At 44.3% G+C, this 21,208-nt stretch overlaps 1 protein-coding gene across 1 annotated transcript in view; it reads right to left on the bottom strand.

The window, feature by feature from the left end:
• Sumf1 (sulfatase modifying factor 1) overlaps positions 1 to 21,208 on the bottom strand; it is an 83,921-nt gene that overhangs the window by 39,080 nt on the left and 23,633 nt on the right. The window contains exons 4-7 of the mRNA XM_047534724.1: positions 11,861 to 11,943; positions 10,180 to 10,302; positions 9,373 to 9,487; positions 1,318 to 1,431 (exon numbers count right to left, since the gene is read on the bottom strand). Coding sequence (XP_047390680.1) covers positions 1,318 to 1,431; positions 9,373 to 9,487; positions 10,180 to 10,302; positions 11,861 to 11,943 — 435 coding nt within the window. The remainder of the gene's footprint in view (positions 1 to 1,317; positions 1,432 to 9,372; positions 9,488 to 10,179; positions 10,303 to 11,860; positions 11,944 to 21,208) is intronic.

The following is a 21,208-nucleotide window of genomic DNA, read 5'->3' as shown; positions in this document are numbered from 1 at the left end:
ATTCTGACAGCAAATGCCAAGTCACATTCTGCCAGTAGAGAATGGCATCTCCCAACCACAAACTCCCTGAGAATTTCACAACCTTATTCTCATATTGAAGAGACAGGCTGTCTTTCAGTGCTACTTATATAGCCCCCACCCCAAGAAAGTAAAGGAAAAGGAGGGAGAAAAACAAATTCTGAAGAACTGGGCTGCTTCATCCATACCCAAAAGAGTAGATCTGTGTCTCTAGATTATTCACAAACAGCCCACATGTTTTTCTGTGAGGACAAATTAAGCAGTCAAACAGAAACTTATCTGCACTTTCTGAAAAATGGCCTGAGGCACAGGGTCTGACAAGTTCTTCAATTACTCTGAGCTCTTTGACCCTCCAGAGGGAAGAGCCTGGAAGAATTCATTTTCTTTATCACTGTGTTCTGTGCCTATCCAAAAGCATACATTCAGCACACTCAGTTCCCAGCGCAGCCAGGCTCACTGTTGTTCGTTGGTCTGATTTATGAATGTCTAGTTTTCTAGATAGGGAATTTTACATAAAATTTTCCCCCAATCTGTTCACACAACGAAAAATATTCAAAGATGTTCTTTTTAAAGGAAGAGCTTTCCAAACATATGCCCATTTAGTGTCTCATTTTTTATATATCCTCTGGAGAGTTTGGTTTCAGAGGCAGGGTAATATACTAGCTTGCATTCAACAATCACCACCCCAGAGTAGGGGAAAGAAACAAACAAATTTGTGAATGATGTCATACAAAGTCTGTCATAGGAAGAGGTTCAAGAAATCGTCACTGAAGGACTCAACTGTCTGGCTCAACATTTGCCCAAGAAATGCCCATTCTCATTTTGTCTGAATAATGTTGCTGAATCAAAACTTCAACCCATCAAAATTCAGACAAGTAGCCACATGAAAAATACCATCTAGTAGATCTTAGGAGTTAATACTAAAACATTAATGAATTTTGCAGTTATTTATACATCACACTTTGATCAAATTTATGAGGTTGAGTATAATTTCTCAAATAGTGATGACCTTTACGATCCTGCAGCACATTAAAGATCACAGCGGCACGGGATGTAGCTCAGTGGCACAGCACACACCCAGCAAGCATATGACCCTAGGTTCAATCCCTGACACCAAAAAGAAAAAAAAAAAATGCTCACAGACACTTATGCAGCAAAGATCGAAAATGAAATGTGCTTCATGTGCCTTTAGGGAAATTCAAGATCGGTGTCGAGAGAACAGAAATCCTTGCCATCACCTGCCCAGAGGACAGCTGTGGAGCTACCTTCCAGGATGCCAGCTCTGCGGAAGATACTCACTGGGTTGAGCGCTTCTTCGGCAGAATGGTGGACAGTCCACCAGTCCGAAGTCCACTCCCACGCATTCCCCACCATGTTGTATAAGCCGTAACCATTGGGAGGAAAGGCATCCACCTAAAAGCAGAGAAGGGAAATGCTGTCAAAGTACCGCCCTCGTTCAAAGGAACCTCTTTGGTGCAGAAATGTGCCAGGAGCTATAATTTCAGAGTAGGAATACTAATTTTCATGCCAGCAGTCAAAATACAATTTGACCAACATAAAAACAAAGGAAAAGGCATTTTTTATTTTACTTTGAGTTCTCAAAGGGAGTTTAGAAACCTACGAAAAATTTATATTAAATAGCCCAGAAGCCAGTGCAATTATTTCTAACAGAGTGACTAGTACTGATCCTAAGTCAAGTCTCCAACTGTGCGTGTGTCTGTGTGCATGCACACGTGTTCACACAGGCAGGGAGAGATGGTAGTCAGACCTTTAAATCCTTAATAGGAAGATCACACTGGACTGTGTCCGTCTCCTCACCAGAGCTCAGCCTTCCAGCCACACGGTGTCCCTCAGCACTGAGAGACCCCACGTCAATTCCGTCCTCCCCATCAGCTCCCTCCAACAGGCCTCAGTCACTACATTAAAAACCTGAGGGGAATTGTTTTCATAAGGAGAATGTGAACTCCTTGTCGAGGGTGCCTGAGATGGCAGGTTTGCCGCCTCCGACATCTGGAAGTCTGAAGCAAACCACACCCTCAGTAGGAATCGGGCCACATTTGAAAGGCAGGTCAGACAGTAACTCGAGGTACTGTCACTGTTACAGCACCGAAGAACCCAAAAAAAGAAGGGAAAGAGAAAAACTTTTAAATAACCGTAAATGAAGAACAGATTTGCCAGTTTCATAACTTAAAATTTCTCCTAATCTTTTAAAAAATTTTTATTAGTGAATTATGATTATATGTAATAGGATTCATTATGCCATATTTATGTGTGAACATTTGCTCGATCTCATTCCCCAGTACCTTCCCTTTCCCTCCCCTCCAAGATATTTTAACAGAAATTCTGAACATAAAGGAAAATTTCTTTTTTTTTTTTTTCCCAATGGAAAAAAAATCAGGTTATCCTTGGAGCTTTTTATCTTTTGGTGTATTTGTGTTTTTTTCCATGCTAACGAAGGAGGACTGAAAGAATGAATAAAATAACATTCATTTCTATGTGGCTTCAGATGGTTTCACATCTACACAGCATCTGCTGTTTGGGCAATTCAGAGCATTTCAATCAAAGTTAGGAAGCTTCTCTGAAAAGAACCTCTTCTAGATGAGTTGGAAAGTGGAACCGTGTTGTCACTGCTTCCGCAATCACCATTCATTACGGAAACGGCAGTACTTGGGCACTGGTTCACTCAGTTATTCCAAGCACACAACTACAGGCAGGGAGAGGTTCGGTGGTGAGTAAGCTCTGAGGAGTGTAATGAGGGAGGAGAGAAGAAAACACTAGAAGCTAAAATTCCAGTTCTAAGAAGCAGAAGGGACAAGAGGGGTAACAGAACAGAGGGAGAGAAAGCGCCACAGAAATTCCAAGAGGGAAATATTTCTGGCCAAAGGTATTGACTGCCACAGAGGTGGAGAGGTCTACAAGCACTGGAAGACACCTCTGAGACAGGAGGACACACACGAGCTGTTTTCTTCAAAACTCTGGAGAGGGTCAGAGAGAGCGAGGTGGCGTAAGAGCGGGAGGGAGCAGGATGAGAAAGAAGAAATCCACGGCTTCGGTGAGGGAAGGGGAGAAGTCAGGGGAACGATGTTGAAGTTAAACATTCTGGAGGGAGGACTCCTCTGGGGGGCTTCTAGAAAGAACAGACAGAGCTGCTCTCAAGAGCCAGCCTGACCATACTACCTAAAGTGCTATACAGATTCAATGCAATTCCAATTAAAATCCCAATGACATACCTTACAGAAATAGAGCAAGCAATTATGAAATTCATCTGGAAGAATAAAAAACCCAGAATAGCTAAAGCAATCCTTGGCAGAAAGAGTGAAGCAGGGGGTATCGCAATACCAGATCTTCAACTCTACTACAAAGCAATAGTAACAAAAACGGCATGGTATTGGTACCAAAATAGAAAGGTGGATCAATGGTACAGAATAGAGGACATGGACACAAACCCAAATAAATACAATTTTCTCATACTAGACAAAGGGGCCAAAGATATGCAATGGAGAAAAGATAGCCTCTTCAACAAATGGTGCTGGGAGAATTGGAAATCCATATGCAACAGAATGAAACTAAACCCATATCTCTCACCATGCACGAAACTAAACTCAAAATGGATTAAGGACCTCGGAATCAGACCAGAGACCTTGCATCTTATAGAAGAAAAAGTAGGTCCAGAGCTTCAACATGTCGGCTTAGGACCAGACTTCCTCAACAGGACTCCCATAGCACAAGAAATAAAAGTAAGAATCAATAACTGGGATAGATTCAAACTAAAAAGCTTTCTCTCAGCAAAGGAAACTATCAGCAATGCGAAGAAAGAGCCTTCAGAGTGGGAGAAAATCTTTGCCAATCATACTTCAGATACAGCACTAATCTCCAGAATCTATAAAGAACTCAAAAAACTCTACACCAAGAATGCAAATAATCCAATCGACAAATGGGCTAAGGAAATGAATAGACACTTCACAGAAGAAGATCTACAAGCAATCAACAAACATATGGAAAAATGCTCAACATCTCTAGTAATAAGAGAAATGCAAATCAAAACCACCCTAAGATTCCATCTCACCCCAATTAGAATGGCGATTATCAAGAATACAAGCAACAACAGGTGTTGGCGAGGATGTGGGGACAAAGGTACACTCATACATTGCTGGTGGGGCTGCAAATTAGTGCAGCCACTCTGGAAAGCAGTGTGGAGACTCCTTAGAAAACTTGGAATGGAACCACCATTTGACCCAGCTATCCCACTCCTTGGCCTATACCCAAAGAACTTAAAATCAGCATATTACAGAGATACAGCCACATCAATGTTCATAGCTGCTCAGTTCACAATAGCCAGATTGTGGAACCAACCTAGATGTCCTTCAATGGATGAATGGATAAAGAAACTGTGGTATATATATACAATGGAATATTACTCAGCCATAAAGAATGATAAAATTATGGCATTTGCAGGCAAATGGATGAAATTGGAGAATATCATGCTAAGTGAGATAAGCCAATCTCAAAAAAAACAAAGGACGAATGATATCGCTAATAAGTGGATGATGACACATAATGGGGGGTGGGAGGGGTTAGTGTTAGGGTTAGAGTTAGGGTTAGGGAGGGGAGCAAGAATGGAGGAAGGAAGGACTGTATAGAGGGAAAAGAGGGGTGGGAGGGGTGGGGGGGAAGGGAAAAAATAACAGAATGAATCAAACAACATTACCCTATGTAAATTTATGATTACACAAATGGTATGCCTTTACGCCATGTACAGAGAAACAACATGTATCCCATTTGTTTACAATAAAATAATAAAAAATAAATAAATAAATAAATAAAGCTCAAAAAAAAAAAAAGAGCCAGCCTGAGTCCCAACTTACTAAGCTAACTAAAATCAGGCAAGTAATTCAACCTACCTGGGCGCTATTGATCCACATGGAAATACAACAGCACCTATTCAAAGATTTGGAATCCCCCCTCCTTTAAATAACCCAATGTTTAAGTGAGGTAAAATCAGGAGGCCACCACCCCCGAGATTAATGTATGTATTTCTGTAGGAAAAATGAAAATTTCAACTGCTCAGGACTAAACTGATCATATTAACCAGAGCTTATTCTCAGGAACCTCAAAAGAAAACAAATGTATAAGAAGACAAGGTCTTCTGACAAGCTAACCTTCAGGTGAAAAAGGTGATATCCATTAAAACCAGAAAGAACTCACAATAGTAGGATGGTGACCTAGCAAAATGTAAATTCAATTCTTTTCTCTCTATATATAATATTTCATATGTATATTTCATATATATTTTATATTCTTTTATATATTATATATTTACATATTATATATTATCTTTTATATATACCATATGTATATATATATAATTTTTTTAGTTGTTCATGGACCTTTATTTATTTGTATGTGGTGCTGAGGATTAAACCCAGTGCCTCACGCATAAGTAGGCAAGCACTCTACCACTGAGCCACAACCCCAGCCCCTAAATTCAATTCTTTAGGCTCAAAGTGGTTCAAATATTTTCCTTGGTTTCAAGTCAGATATGCAATAATTAAATGCATGAGGTATCCAGTGAGGAGCTATTTGACTATAGTACATTCTATCATTAAATTTGTGCTCTCAACTGCCCAGAGCATGTGAGCAGTAGCAGAGCAGTTGAAAGAGGTCATGATCAATCTCCTTCCAAACCCAGGTGGGGGTCACCTCTCTTTGGCTTTCTTGATCTCTCTTCAGGTCTGGTTTTTTCAATTGGTTCTTCTCTTTCCTGGTATTGGGGTTGAACCCAAGGGTACTCAACCACTGAGCCAAATCTCCAGCCCTTTTTCTCTTTTCATTTTGAGAGAGGATCTCGCTAAGTTGCTCAGGCTGGCTTTCCATTTGGCAATCCTTCTGCCCGAGTCTCCTGAGCCACTGGGATTACAGGTGTGTGCCACCGTGCCTGGCTCTCGAATTGGTTCTTTCAAGGTTCTAACTTTTGTCTCAGTAACTTCCATGGCAAAATTCTTCAGGTAGTAAGATGTGCTGATCTCTCCTGCATCCAGTGTTCCAGCTCTAAACATAAGAAGAGTGTCCTCATTTTACCACACACTTTATGTTTTCCTGCAAAGGTGCACTGACTTGAGGAATGGTGCGATTCTCCCTTGCAGCCAGTTAAACGCAGCTAGCCACTGCTATAGTATCAAGTGCTGTACAATACGCACCATGGCCCAGGGCAGCCTTACCATGTCCTTCTGCTAAAATCAGAGGCACTTATATCATCTGTCCAGTCCATCAGAAACAGTTATCAGAGACCTGTCCAAACGAGGGCAGGGATGAAGCCATTACCCATGCCTCTACAATGGAGCTCGCCACCAGGGCCACGTGGACACTTCCACACTTCGGCCTTCAAAGCTCTCATAGGACCAGCTACTACTAACTGAGACCTGCATCCACCCAGACCCACACTCTTGGCTTCGAGGTCAGAGCACCTGCCTGCTTGTCACAGCACGCCACCCATGAGGGGACCCAGGCTGCTGAGGCCCTTCTCCTGACGGTTTCTTGAGTATCCACAGCCAAAGAAGGCAGGTGCCAGCTCTCGAGAGCAGTGCCATCCATTTTTAGGTCAGCTGTGTGTACAGGTGAGATGCCACAGGCTTCCTAGCAGACTGAGGGCAGCTACCGGGCTGTAACCACCACCCCGTCCGGGGTCTGATAAGCACCTACACCAGCACCTCCAGTGACACCTGGCTCATCCTGCAGCACCACTTCTGCTGCCCAAAGGTGCCCCACGAGGCACCCTCAGTCCGTGCAGGGCTCCCCACAGCAAGCTGGGCTCCTCATCCATTTAAAGTCGAGAAAAGGTTTAAGATCATTTCGTCCCCAAGACCCAAGTCACGTACTTCACTGAATAACACTGTGTCCTGGGAGGGCAGCAGCTGTCCCGCAGGACACTTGGGAGGAACTGGCTACCAGATGGTTTGATCAGTCTCTGCCTCTGTGGAATCATGCATTTCCTGTGGGTTTGCGTTGATTAATCGTGTGCATAACTCACACACATGGAATCTGGTGCACTCGCACACTTACTGAAGGGCTAAGTATTCTCGTGCAATTTCTTTTTGATATTAATTCTGCTCCAAAAACTACAATGCTGAAACTGTGTCAGTTCACATCCATGTTCAATTTCCGGAAGGTCAAGGGCTTCCCGGTTCTTCATCTTTTCCAAAAATGACTTGGTCTCTGGCTCTCGCTTACTTCATTTTTCAGTAGCAATTCTGTAATCATCTGATCATGTACCAAGTAAGACACCTATGTCACGCTGACAAATTGATTTTGGAAGTGGTATTTTTGTGTCAAACCAAAATACAATTGCTTTCAAAAAATGACAACTGTTTGAAAGATTGTTGGGGGAAAAAAAAAAAAAAGGATTCTCTAAACAATAAATCCAGCTGAGGGCTATTTGCCCACCACAAGATTTACTTCCTCAGTGTGTTAAAAGACAATGCAAATGTTTTTGCTGTACTCTGAGTGATGGTGTCCCCCTCAAAATTCATGCTGAAATGTCAGTGCAAACGTGTTAAGAGGGGTGGTCTCTGGGAGGTGATTAAGGGACTCTGCATGGGATGAGCAACCTTACAAAACAGCTCAAGGTTGAAGGAAGTGCTCCCTATTCTGACTCCAGGCGCGTGAGGGCACAGGGTCACCCCCTCTAGAGGACACAGCAAACACCACAGTGGCTGGTACCTTGATCTTTGACTTCCCAGCCTCCAGAAGTGTGATAAATCAATTTCTGTTTATAAATTGCCCTGTCACTGGTGTTTTGTTACAGCAGCACAAATGGACGAAGACAGTTTTCTCACATAGTTTCATTAGTGTACCCCCACGCCCCAGAAGAGCAGGGAGAAGGGAACTCTTGTCTGCCAAAAAGGGGAACATCTCACAGACCTCCTGGAAAACAACATGGCCACATAGTTCAAAGTCTTACCAAGAAAGTTTTCTAGGGCTGGTGTGCAGTTTAGTCAAGCAGGTGCTTAGCCATGTGCAAGGCACTGGATTCAATCCCCAGCACCATAAAAATAAAAAGCAGAAAAATTTCTAACCTTTGACTCTTTAATTTTACTGCTAGACATGTTTCTTTTAAAAATCAGAGACACAGCTGCATATATACGCATAAGATATTCATTCATTTTTACCGCCCCCCCAAAGAAATAGAAGTAACCTAAATCTGCAACACTCAGACCTAAATAAGAGTTTATTACTTTGTGTATGCAGATGCTGAAAGACAATGTATTGGTGACATATTATTCATGTAAAAAAAGAAAAAGAAAGAAGTGTTTCCTGTATTAAGCAGGTAAAAACGGGATTTTAAGTATCGTGTCCAGTGTGATCCAAATGCAACAGGCAAAAAATCTATGACTCTTGGGCTGGGATTGTGGCTCAGTGGTGCAGCACTTGCCTAGTACATGTGAGGCACTGGGTTCCATCCTCAGCACCACACACAAAACTAAAAAAAAATAAAGTTTAAAAAAAAATCTATGACACATATATACCAGAAACACATATGCCAGCAAATATGGTAGTTGAGAGCACAGGCTTTGGAAACAAACCGACCTGGTTCAAATCCCAGCTGTGCCACTTTCCAGCTGTGTAACCTTGGGCAAGTTAGTTAACCTCTCTGTGCCTCAGAATGCTCACCTGGAAAATGGGGATAACAGTACCTACCTTACAGAATTGAATCAACAGCAAAAGAGACAATTCATGCAAATGGCTTAGCACGACGCCCGGCACACTGAAAGCCCTCAACATCCACCAGTCGTTGTTATTGTCCTTAACACAGAGAATAAATGGGAAGGAAAAGCAGCAAGGATTTTCTCTGGGTGGCACGATACCAGGTCAGTTTAGCTTTCTCTTTATACTGATCTTGTTTTACTAAAATTTCTACAAGGACATATTCTACAGTTTAGCTTTCTCTTTATACTGATCTTGTTTTACTAAAATTTCTACAATCAGAAACAAAAATGCATTATAAAAGAGAACATCTGATTAGGCCTGATGGCATAAGCCAATAGCCCCCATAACTAGGGAGGCTGAGGCAGGAGCATTGTAAGTTTGAGGCCAGTCTCAGCAACTCAGGAGAACCTCAGCAACTCAGCAAGTTTGTGTCTCAAAATAAAATGAAAAATGTGGTAAAGCACCTCTGTGTTCATCCCCAGTACCAAAAACAAGAGAGAGAACACCAGATTCATTACTAGCATGTTCCCTGGGACAGCACTGAACTCAGGAAGGGAGGCACACATCAGTCAGACCGGAGGCTGCCTGCTGTCCACCGCCACCTCGCCTGCGCTCTCCAGAGGACACCTCCCTCACAGTGCCACTACTCACAGGCGCAGTTCCTCGGAAGCCGTCCTCTGCAGTGTTGGTCACGGGGAACTCACCCTGCCAAATGTTGGCATAATGTTGGCCTCTTGGCTGCAGCTTGTTGCCCCAGGGGAAAAGTCTGTTGGAAGAGACATGGCATCAGCCTGCCAAAGGGAACGGGCTTCTGGGTTAAAGTCCAGGGGAGAGGGCACCGCGCTCTCCTTCTGAGTGAGCTTTTAAAATACATATACAGAGAGAAGAGCTTCTCACCAGCTTTTTCTAGTTTCCTTACAACAGCTCGTGTCAAGCAGTTGGCAACCTGTCTTTCCTGAGCACTCAGAAGGCTGGAAGCGAATCCCAGAACTAAAGGAGGCCTTGGAGCGCGGGAAGGGTCCTCGATCTGGACTTATTTGGTAGCGTGATCAGACACCGCCACACCACACTGTCTCACAAAGCCGTGGCTATTTTAAGGAGCTTTTCCTAGAAGATGTGACCCAAACAGGAGTCTTCTGTCTCATGGCTCTACAAGCGAAGAAATACCACTGCTTCAGAAGATGCCTAAAATAAGAAAATGCCAACCGCAGGGCAGAGCTGGGCCAAGCAGCTCTGCAGACCAACACGCAACACGTGGCCCGCTGCAGGGCCGGGCTGGCTGGGACCTGGCTCTGAGGACTGCGGAAGGTCGGGGGGCTGTTCACCAGTGTCACCCAAGTAACCTCCCGAGGAAGAGGAAAACCCCGTAAGAACAAGAGCTGTTTTTGTTCCACTTTCTGGGCAAAGCAGGTTCCGTGGAGTTTAAAAGACACTGGTCAGGGAGCGGAGCCTCCATACCTATCCCGCAGGCCCCCCCGGCAGCCGTACTCCCACTCGGCTTCCGTGGGCAACCGCTTCCCTGCCCACGTGCAGAAGGCCACCGCGTCGTTCCAGGAGACGTGGAGCACTGGGTGGTTCGGCCTGGGGAGGAGGGAGAGCAGAGTGAGAACAGGCACCGACCGGAACAGGAAACAGGAAAACAAGAACTGGCTCCAGCAGAATGGACACTCATCCTCAGATGGGTCAGTGATGCCCTGGATGACCACCATGGCCGCCCAATGGACATTCTCCATGCCAACTCTGTCCCGTCTGTTTCCAGAGAACCCAACCGAGGATGCCTAGGTTCAAACTGGGCGTCTTTCTGTTTTCCACTAAGGTCTGGCTAGTCCTATGTGCCTCACTCAAGCAAATCCAACGCCATCTCCCTTTTCCCAAGGGGACAGAGGGACGGGGAAGGCATCTCGGTTTGAATCCCCTGCTCGCTACTTTTTTTAAGTGGTCTACACATTCCGAGTCCCTTCCTCATACATCTTCACGTTTTCTACAGTCATTACAGCAGGACTTTCATTTGCTCTTCCACAAACGTTTGCTGAGTAGCTCTTTCGTGCCAGTCACTATATCCAGCACTGACAAAAGAAGCACTTTCTCAGAAGACTGACTCAGCCAGCCATTCAGTTTACTACATGGATTTAAAAATACATTCCGGGATGGAGAAGCAGCACCACAGTGGAGTACATACTTAGCATGCATGAGGCCTTGGCTTTGATCCCCAACATTGCAAAAAGAACCACCCCCCCCCAAAAAAAAAACAAGAAAAACAAACTTCTGCCTGCTTTTTCCTCAACCATGAACCCAGGAAAGAAGGTATGAATAGGGAGCTAAGGTGCCCAAGGACGCTAGCACTGTCCACCTCCCTGACTATTTTCAGCACAAGGGCAGCCAACTCAGGCTGGGAAGACTCTGACTTTTGTCAAGGGGCTCTATCCCTACAGCTGAACCCCATGTCCTCCCAGCTTCCGACAATAAGGGCAGCAACCAGGGATGCTGGGAACATAGAGGCTGGAAAACGCCATCTGAAGAATGAGGTTAGGAGAGCAGTCTGGCTGGGGCTGCTGAGGGACTGGTCCCCACCCAAACCCTCTCCACCTCAGGGCTTGGAGTCGACTCTATTTTTGCTTGAGCTAATTACTTCCTTGCCACCCTGGAGACTTCTGACCGACTTGCTGCTCTGTGGTTTTTCAGTCAGATGGAAGCTTCAAAGTATGTCAGCCCAGGACTAGAGATCACACGGGTCCTATATCCAAGGGCGGGGCCTCTGCGGGGGCCACCTGGCAGGACGCCAGTGCCCACCTGTAAGATAGACAGTCTTCTGCCTCATAAAGATCCAGTCACGATGCAGAACAAATGGCAGCCTGGAAGGATCGAGCACACCACGAGTCTGTAACAGCCCTGTCAGAAGGGGGAAATCGGCAAGAGGACACTCTGACAAGCCAAATGAGGAAGCAAAGAGGCCTCCTGGGAGCTGGCAGTGTTTCCGTCTTTACCTACATTATTTCCTGCCATTTCATTTTCCTACCAAGCTTTGACGGTTTGCCACTCTCCATTTACCTTATAGCTGAAGACGGCCACTGGGATCGTTCTCAAGAGCACAGGAGTCTGTTATGGAGTGAAGCGTGTCACCTGGGCACACCTGACTCACCTGTGCAGAATAGTAGAGTCAGGCCCCTCTGGGTGTCTCCAGTTAGCGCCTTTAACAGGTAACCACCAGGGAGCGGCTGCAACCTCGAAGCAACCCAAAACAGGCTGATGTTAGCCACCGTGACTCTGGAACACTGCACTCAGTACCAAAACTCCGTCGGTTCACCAAACACATACCCCTACCAGATATCAGAAGCAAAGATTTGTATGTATGGATCTTCAACAAAAAGTATTGACTCATGTCATAAAATGTCACAGTGATGAACAAATACGTATTTAAATGTCGCTAAGATTTTATATACATATATACTGGGCTCTGAACCCAGGGGTACTTTACCACTGAGCTACATCCCCAGCTCGTTTTTTTGTTTGTTTGTTTGTTTCTTTGGGACACAGTCTTGCTAAGTTGCGAGGCTGTCTTCAAACTTGTGATCCTCCTGCCTCAGCCTCCCAAGTTGGTGGGATTACAGGTGTGTACCACAGCGCCAGTTTCTGAGAAGTTTAAAAAGATACACTGCTGGCTAACACTCTATCATCTCTGACAAATGAAAGACAGGTTGTACTTCTCCTTTTTAAAATATGGGAAACAGTCAAGCTTACAGTCAACCAAGGTGGTCAGAGATCAAGCTGAATCACTGAGAAAAAATGGAGAATGTTTTTAAAAGACCTTGGTTCAATTTCTAGCCCCACGTGGGTTGTGTGAGCTGGGGCAAATTCACTGCTTCTCTAGCCCCTGAGAACCCCATCTGGGAAATGCTTCCCCTAACTCAGAATACCAGAGGAGGTCAGATCCTGTAAAGGCTCAGTAAACTGTTACTGGGACCTTAACTAGGACCTTTAAGGTTCTGTTCATCATGTTAAGCAAATAAAAACAGCAGGGGTCCTCAGTCAGTGAGTGGTTAAGAACAGAGGCTTTGAAGTCAATCAAAACTACACGTGAATCAGGGCTTTGCAGTGTGGGTGTGATCCTGGCAACACCTTTAAGCTTGAGACAGTGACAGTTTTAATTCAAGACACAGCACACAGGGCTTAGCAACTCTGCTTTTAGCAACTTAGGCTAATGACTTAGCGAGCAGTCAGTAAAAGGAACCATTTTCACATGAATGTCCCCCATGATAGTCAGTAACAAGGACAGGCGCAAAAGATAAGGATGGTTAATACTAAGTGAAGGGCACACATTTGCAAAGGATTCTTCTACTATAAACCCCAGCTGACTCAAGGTCACTTCCATGACAATGGTACTCTCAATCCCTTGCATCCTGCTGAGCTAGGTTGAGTGCAAGTGGCAGGAAGGCTGTGTCCCTGCTACCAGTAACAGCATCATTGGAAACCCCACACCCCATTTTCATTCACACTGTTACAGAGCTGGGATCTTCCGAGAAACTGAGGCAATGCGAAGACATCCCTTCAAACCCTGATTCTTGAGACCACGTCAGAAAGATTTCAGAAACATCACTCAGAGTAGCAGGAATGAGTTTATGGAAGGGATAGCAAAAGGGAAAGTGGACACTCTCCAGGGAGAGAGTGAGTCCTCTCAGAGAGGAGAGGGACGATGTGCCTCTCCCAGTTTTATTGAGGAGCCCAGAGAAGTTTCCAGAGAGTCCTGCCCAGGCCCACCTCTTGATTTTGGACTGACAGCAGGGTGACATTAGACTTTTAAGTCATGGGCAACTCTAGGTCACCTTGGCCCATGCTGACCAGTTATAACTGGCTTCTTAACCATTTTTCTTATAGACTATGGTTAGGAGGAACTATTCTCATGTCCCAGAGTTTCGGGATCAGCTCACCAGTCTCCTGGGCTGCTCCCGTTGACCTTATCCTGGGCCTGTATTTCCCCTGGTCCACTGAGGCCAGGCAGGGCTGCAGGGAAACTGCTTCTTGGCAAAGAAAGCCTGTGGGGTCAGCACCGTGGATAGAATGATTCTCTTAACCTCGTGTAGCCGCCTTCCTCATCCGTCTGTCCCCTAACAACCTCAGCAAGATGAGAACATGCACGGCCGCTCAATCACAATGTGACGGCAAAGGCCGGCTTAGACTGTTTCAACATGAAAGGCACCATGTCCTTAAACGACACCACCGCACGGGGTTGTATTTTACAGAGAGCTGAGCTGAAAGGCAAGGTTGCTTGCTGTTTCATTTGTGGCACTGAAGAAACTCAGCTGGCGACGTCCTCCTTGCCTGGACCACTCCGCGTTCAGGTGCCAGTGGCAGGCAATTTGCCACATGTCAAGGGAAGCAGTGCACGGAAAGCCGGGGTCATGCCACTCTTGGGTGTCAATGCAGCCCTCAGACAGCTCACCCAGCCCAACTCCACCCCAGCACCAAGCACCACAGCAGGAAGTTCTAGTTCTTAAGTTTAAAAAAGAGGGGGGGAAAAAAAAAAAAAAGGGCTGATAACATAAATACAAATGACAAAATATAACAATATGTAATCCTCTGTTGAATTTGGGTGGCAGATAGGAGAGGAGTTTGTTTTCCTCAGACCCTTTTGTGTTTTGAAATATTTCCTCATTAGCAATTAAAAAAAAAAAAACAACCCAGCTGGGTGTGGTGGGCCAAGCCTGCAGGTAGAGCTACTCTGGAGGCTGAGGGAGGAGGATCCAAGTTCTAGGCCAGCCCCAGCAACTTAGTGAAACCCTGAACTGTAACTGCAGTGGTAAAGCACCCCTCTGGGTTTGACCCCCAGTACCCAGAAGAAAAATAAAATTCACCTCAATGGATTCATCTTTTCTCCTATTAATGGGCATTTGGGCATTTCCAGTTTGGAACTATTTTGAATAGTGCTGCTTCTATGAATATTCTTCAAAGGGTTTGTGACTTTTAATAAATATGCATATGCATTTCCATTCACTGTACACTGTGGAGAGAAACTGCTGGATCATAACACACCCGCTTTAGCAGAGACAAACACAAGCTTCGAGGCAGACGTCCCCTGCCTTAAATCCTTTTGTGAACGGGAGGTGCCATGGTGGCTGACCTACAGAAGGCACGAGGGCAGTGCCGGGGCCTGTCAGTCCATTCTTATCATTTCCCCCTAATTTAAACTGGTTACAAGTACTTATTGAGTGCCACTGTATGCCAGTCATGAAGTCTAATCCCTAAAAACCTCAGAGTACAACTTAGGACAGTTGGCAGAGGGATAATTTTTACAACGATTTATTTTCCATACAATCATTAATTCTGTGATTTCCAAAAGTGGAATACATAGTATGAACCTTGTCGCCTCTTTTTCTCTCAAAAACATCTCCCACATTCAAACTGGCAGGTCCCTCTCTCCTCTCTCTCATTCTAGATGTCTGCTTTTCATTGCCCTTAGTGTTCCTTTTCTGAAATTTCTCACATTACTCTAGCAACCCACCCGAAACAGATTGTTGGCAAACAAGTCGTAAAGTCATAGAGCCACGCGATCATCGCCAACCTGAGTGACGTGCACAGAGCAGCAGAGCACAGCCTGGCCCGGGCAGGGGAAGCCAGAATAACACTGTGCCTGACCAGGGGTCACCATCTAGTACTCTGGTTCAAAGCAGAAAGACCTGAAGCAAGTATGCAAAGATATGTGTATTGCATATAACACTGCTCTAAACAAAAATTACAAAATAACCCAACTGTCCTTGGTGTTCATCCATGCCAAGACATACTACGCAGTTAGTCATTGAAGTATGTTCTGACGTGGGAATACACACATAGTATGTTGTAAGGTAACACAGAGCATGCACATTGATTCTGTCTCTGTAAATATATGCATAAAATGTATACTGGCATAACCAGAAGAGAAAGGTTCTAGAAGAATGCACACACACTTTGCAGGGGTGAAGGATTGGGAGAGTAATACTTTTCAGAATGAGCATGCAACACCAAACTGGTTTTCTCAACCTCGGCATTAACTTTGGTGTTGGGGAGTTTTTTTGTTTGTTTTGGGTTTTTTTCTGGTACTGGGGGTTGAACCCAGTGGTGCTCTACCACTGAACTGCATCCTAGCCCCTTTTTTTTTGCACCTTGAGACAGGGTAGCCCCCTGTCTAAACTGCCTGGCTGGCCTCGACCCTGCGCTCTTCCTGCCTCAACCTCCCTCGTCACTAGGATCACAGGCATGGAGAGTGCCACTGGGCACGATGGCGCACACTGTAGGCCACATACCCTTGCTACGGGGTGCCTGTGCGCTCTAGGAAGGTCAGCAGCATCTCTGACCTCCACCGCCAGATGCCAGTTGCATCACAACAGCAGAACACGGAAATATCTCCACTGTTGCTAAATGTCCCCAGAAAGAAGCAAATACTGACTGGACCAATAATTAGGAGAAAAATTCCTCTTTCTAAATGTTGACATGTGGTTCGTAGAAACCGAGTGGCAATAAAAGCATCTTACCCAGAGTCAGCTGCCCGGGTTTTAAGTGCGCAGCACACTGTACAAGACACAGGCTCCTCTGGCCCTTTACCCTCTCTAGTCCCCGTTCACTCATCTGTGAAAAGGATGTAAAAACACTACCATCTACTTCCTAGGGCTACTGTGAAGATGAAATAAGGAAACATGTAAAGCACTTGGCCAGGTAAAGAGGAAGAACCTCAGAAGGGTCAGGTATCATTATTAATCCTACTCATTTACGTTACTGCAGGTTGCAACATTCTCTCAGAGTTTTAAAGACCGAGATCCTAATTGGTCAACCCGCCCCCAGGAGTTCTTCAGCTCGGGCCCATCCACGCACCACTTCGCCCCTTATAGGATATTGACAGGCTGAGAAAAGTGCCCGAGAGGAAAAGGTCAAGGAAGCATTACAGAGCATCTGTCACTTCCCAAGACCTCTCGGGCAGAGTAGGTAGTGAGGGTCTTCCACGGCAGCCGAGAGGTGAGAACCATCTACAGGTAAACTAACCCACTCCCTGAGCGGGTGTTGGCCATGCTCGGGCACCACCAGTAAGGGCACCAAAGGACACACCTCGCCGTCTATGACACAGACCACAAGTCAATACTGGAACGGTCGGATGCAGGGTCCTAGTCCCAGCTTGACACATGAAAGGAAGCAAGTAATCAGTCGCCCACCGTGGAGGACAGGAGGGAAGGGAGGCAGGGCCTCCGTCATCCTCGCCAGCGGGCCCTGGGAAAGCCAAGGTGTTTTCTGGTCAAACTCATGGCAAATCCCATCTCATGACACCAGACATCTTCCTTTTCCTAATGTCACTGTTTCTTAACTCAGCATTTTAAAAAACTTGTTCTTGAACTCCTGGTTCTGTCTTGAAAAATAAATGCTATTCTAGTATCTTTAGGAACTTGTGAAATGAGCAACTTCTGAGTTATGTATTAGCTAGTTTATCAAGATTATATGCAAATGATGACATTTAACTCCTTTTTCTTTAACAGGAATCATCTTCAGGTGTGTTGCTGGCACAGCAGAAGCAGCAACACAGGTAGACTGACATATATGCTCCCACTCATCCTCATTTTTCATTTTATTATTATTATTTTATCTGTGTGTGGTATGGTTGTCCACCTACACATTTTCTGCTCAACTGAGACAACTTCCAGAGTTACAGACTCCCTTATATCCAGAGGGAAAAGGACTTTAACATGACCTATTTCTAGTCAAATCTCCATAGCAACTGTCTTGGGTTTAAGTTGAAACAGCTGTACCAGCCAGCCAGTGACCAATTACAGTGTAAATGGGATCTGCGTGGGTACTGCTGTCCCCTTGAGAAATGGACTTGAGAGAGCAAAGACATCCTTTCCCACCTCTCCCAAGAGACACCGCCAGATCTGTAGTAACAGCTTAAAAAAAGGAAAGGGGAAGACGGCAAAGGTGCCTTTATTCTTGCCAGAGGTGGTAAATCATGCTTCTTATATACACACAGCCCCGGATAAAACTGGCACAGGAAAAAGACAGAGTATGGTGTAATTATGCAACGTCAAGTGTAAAGATGTCAAGTTCACAACTTTACAACTGCTCTCTTAAAAATTTAATGCATTTAGACAAGCAAATTAAAAAGATGGACGTTTCTTGAAATGTAGTATAAACATGACAGTTACCCCTATAAAAACAGCCTGCAAGAATTTTTCAACTGGCACCAGTGAACAATGAGAAATTACAGATCTATTCAAATTCACGAAGTATAAATAAAACTGGAGGAGAATCTAACAACTGAAAGAATCAAATGGAACCGTGAACATGCAGTGAGTAAAAATGTTTCTTCAGCACCCAATACAATGTGGAAAGTTGGAGGAGGAGGATTAATCAAGGGTAATAGTGAATTCGTCATCAAAACAGATAGGTAGTTGAGCCTGACAGTTTATTTCAAATTAAATCTTAAATCAGCTCCCTTGACAACTTGATAAACTCTATGGAAAAAAAATGCATGCTTTTCCAGACAGGATACAAATATTTATGAAATTTAAGGCAGACATGAAATTTTATAATTTTTGCTTCAGTTCTCAGGGAAATTCCCCACGCCGTAATGTACTGCCTTCCCAAGGCATGCAATCAGAGTGCTCTAAACATTTTTGGGCCTTAGGGGAGCAGAGGAAACCCTATGTACAGTTACACACTATGGACTATGAGCAAAACAAGGACTGTCTGGGTTGAAAGAACCCTTAAAAGTGATCTAGTGTACTCACTTGCAATAGAGACCTGCATAAACAGGGCGGGGGAGAGAGGAGTTGGGGATTTTAAAGAATGAACAGAAATAAGAGAAAAGTTTATTGTTAGGTCAGAATCTGAGCAACTATGTGAGGGAGAGCAGAGCGAGTAAGGCAAAGGGCAGCACCACATGATGACCAATCAAACAGGGGCAGGAAAACTCCACTGACCGTTACCTCCACCTACCACTCAGCAGGACCACCCGCCCATTCCGGCCTATAAAAACCCCAGGCAGCCAGAGCCACGTGCAATTTTCTCCAGCTCCCTACCCTGACCTGTACCCCGGGGGGCTGGGAATTTGGCCGGAGAGCCAAATTCCAATAAAGCTTGCTTCGGTCACTTTCTGTCCCATTTTATTTGGCCACTAGCCCTGCCCCTCAGCCTACACTTATCTTATTGTTTAAAAATATTTTGTACTATTTTAAGCAAACAGATGGCAGTGTAAGTTGGTATGATACTTTTTTTTTTTTTCTTTTTTTCAACTGGGGACTAAACCCAGGGACACTTTACCACTGAGCTACATTCCCAGCCCTTTTTATTTTTTATTTTGAGACAGGGTACCACTACATTGCTGAGGCTGGCTTTGAACTTGCAATCCTCCTCCTCAGCCTCCCAAGTTGCTAGGATCACAGGCACGCGACACCATGCCCAGCACCATCTTGAAAGCAGCGGGCCAACACTCAGTCAGAGCCTACATCACGTGCACGTGCAGCAAAGAGACTGGCTGAATCACTTATTGTAAGCCCATTATGAGTACAACAGTCATTAAAATTATATGCAAAAAAATGTATTTACTTTTATAAATCTTCACCATTTACCGAAAGTAATTATAAAAAATGCCAATTATAAAAATGTACAGTAAAAGGTCAGCAAATTATATGTTAACATGTAGACAGGCACACATATCAAGAAATTATTAGTAGCACATATATTGAAATGGTTGTAATCATTATTTCTGGGTTGTGAGATTGTAGGTGATGTCTAGTGGTCCTTTTTAGGCCATTTTAAATGTCTGAGTTATTTTGAGTGAGCTTATTTTTTTACTTGGGTTTTGTAAGTTTTCCCTTTTAACAGATGTGAGAATTTACAATGAAAAACAGAAGCAAGCAATATTAAATTGTTCATTAAAAATTACGAATTCACTTTTGTACTACAAATTTCACTTTTATATTCACCTTTCAATATTGTCAATAAGCACATACATTTTACATAGTTTTCTCAAACTATATATCGATTGCTTTCATTGGTTATACTTGGTTTTAAGTGGATTCATAATAATCAATTTTAGTGATCTCACAGTATTTTTTAAGACAATCTATTATAAATTCCCAGTCTCCTAACAGTGAGTGACTCAGTTATATTTAAGTTTGTCATTGCTTCTTTGCTTTATAGATAACACTACAGTGAACATCTTCAAACACCTTCACTTGCTTCTGCTAAATTTAAAGAAGTAGCATCACTGTACCTAACTAAGAGTGTGTCTTTACAACTCTTGCTAAATATCATTTTTTTAAAACCCATCGCATTAATTTATGGCATAGGTAATTTCCCTCTGGAAAAAGAACTGAGTATATGTATTAATCATGGTGTCCCTGATGAAGGTATTTATTAGAACTCTTTACAAGGAGGATCTACTTAGAATATTTAAGTTGCTAATGACTTACTTGTAGATTTTTTCCAATGTTTGAGACAGGGAAATTAAAGAAAGTCTGAATGGCATTTGATTACTTCTGAATTATTTCTTGATGCTTTATAAATGCTGAAGCTTCTGAGAAGAAGGATCAAACAGAAAACAAAACATTCCCAAGGCATTTTTAAGAACAGAAGATTCTTCTACACAGGTTGCCTTCAGAGTAAACAACCAAATGAGAAATCTCAGCTTAGTCCATTTTTGTGTTGCTATAACAGACCACCTGATGCTGGATAATAAATAAAGAAATTTGCTGAGCTCGTGATTCTGGTGGCTAGAAAGTCCACATGGCATGACTCCAGCTGTAACGAGGGTTACTGGCCTGCATCACAACGTGGTAGATAAGTGGAAAGGAAACTGGATGCATGCAGAAGGGGACAAGCATGTGCAGTGGCCTCATGGAGTAACTACCAGCTCTCTTGGGAGCTAATCCAGGCATATGAGATCTAACCCACTCCCCAGAAGATGGGCATTAATCCCTTCCAGGGGCAGTGTCCCCATGATCTGATCGCCTACTGGGTCCCACCTCTTAAAGGTTCTAACATCTTATTGCCACTGGGTCCAAGCTTCCTCTACATGAACTTTTCTAAGTAAACCATATCCAAAGCCTAGCACCACCTATTATTGGAAAATGAATGAAAAATGAAAAGCATCCTCACTCCACATGGCACCATGACAGAAGAGGACAGGGACTCTCGTTGCCAAGGCAGGCCAGGCTCACTTGTTGATATGACCTACTTCTGTCCCCTGGTTAGAGACAGGCATCTGCATAAAGCCATACGACGCTTTGGATCAGCTGCTGCCCCTTTGAACAAGAGTCTGGTACTGTATTAGCTAATCGCAGCCGAGCCAGCACCAGCCAGAGAACAGACTGTGAGCACCTCACAGCTGACCTAGGCTGCCAGGCTGGCAGACACCATTCCGCCCTGCAGCTTGACGCTATGCACCAGTGGCAGAAGGGTGGCTGCTGACTCTTCCTTGGGGGCACCCACTGCGAGAAATACCCGTATATTTTTTTAACAATACTGTGGGGCT

Source organism: Sciurus carolinensis, chromosome 19 (assembly GCF_902686445.1).
Source record: "Sciurus carolinensis chromosome 19, mSciCar1.2, whole genome shotgun sequence".
NCBI classification, from domain to species: domain Eukaryota; kingdom Metazoa; phylum Chordata; class Mammalia; order Rodentia; family Sciuridae; genus Sciurus; species Sciurus carolinensis.
This window is presented reverse-complemented; position numbering and strand designations above follow the sequence as displayed.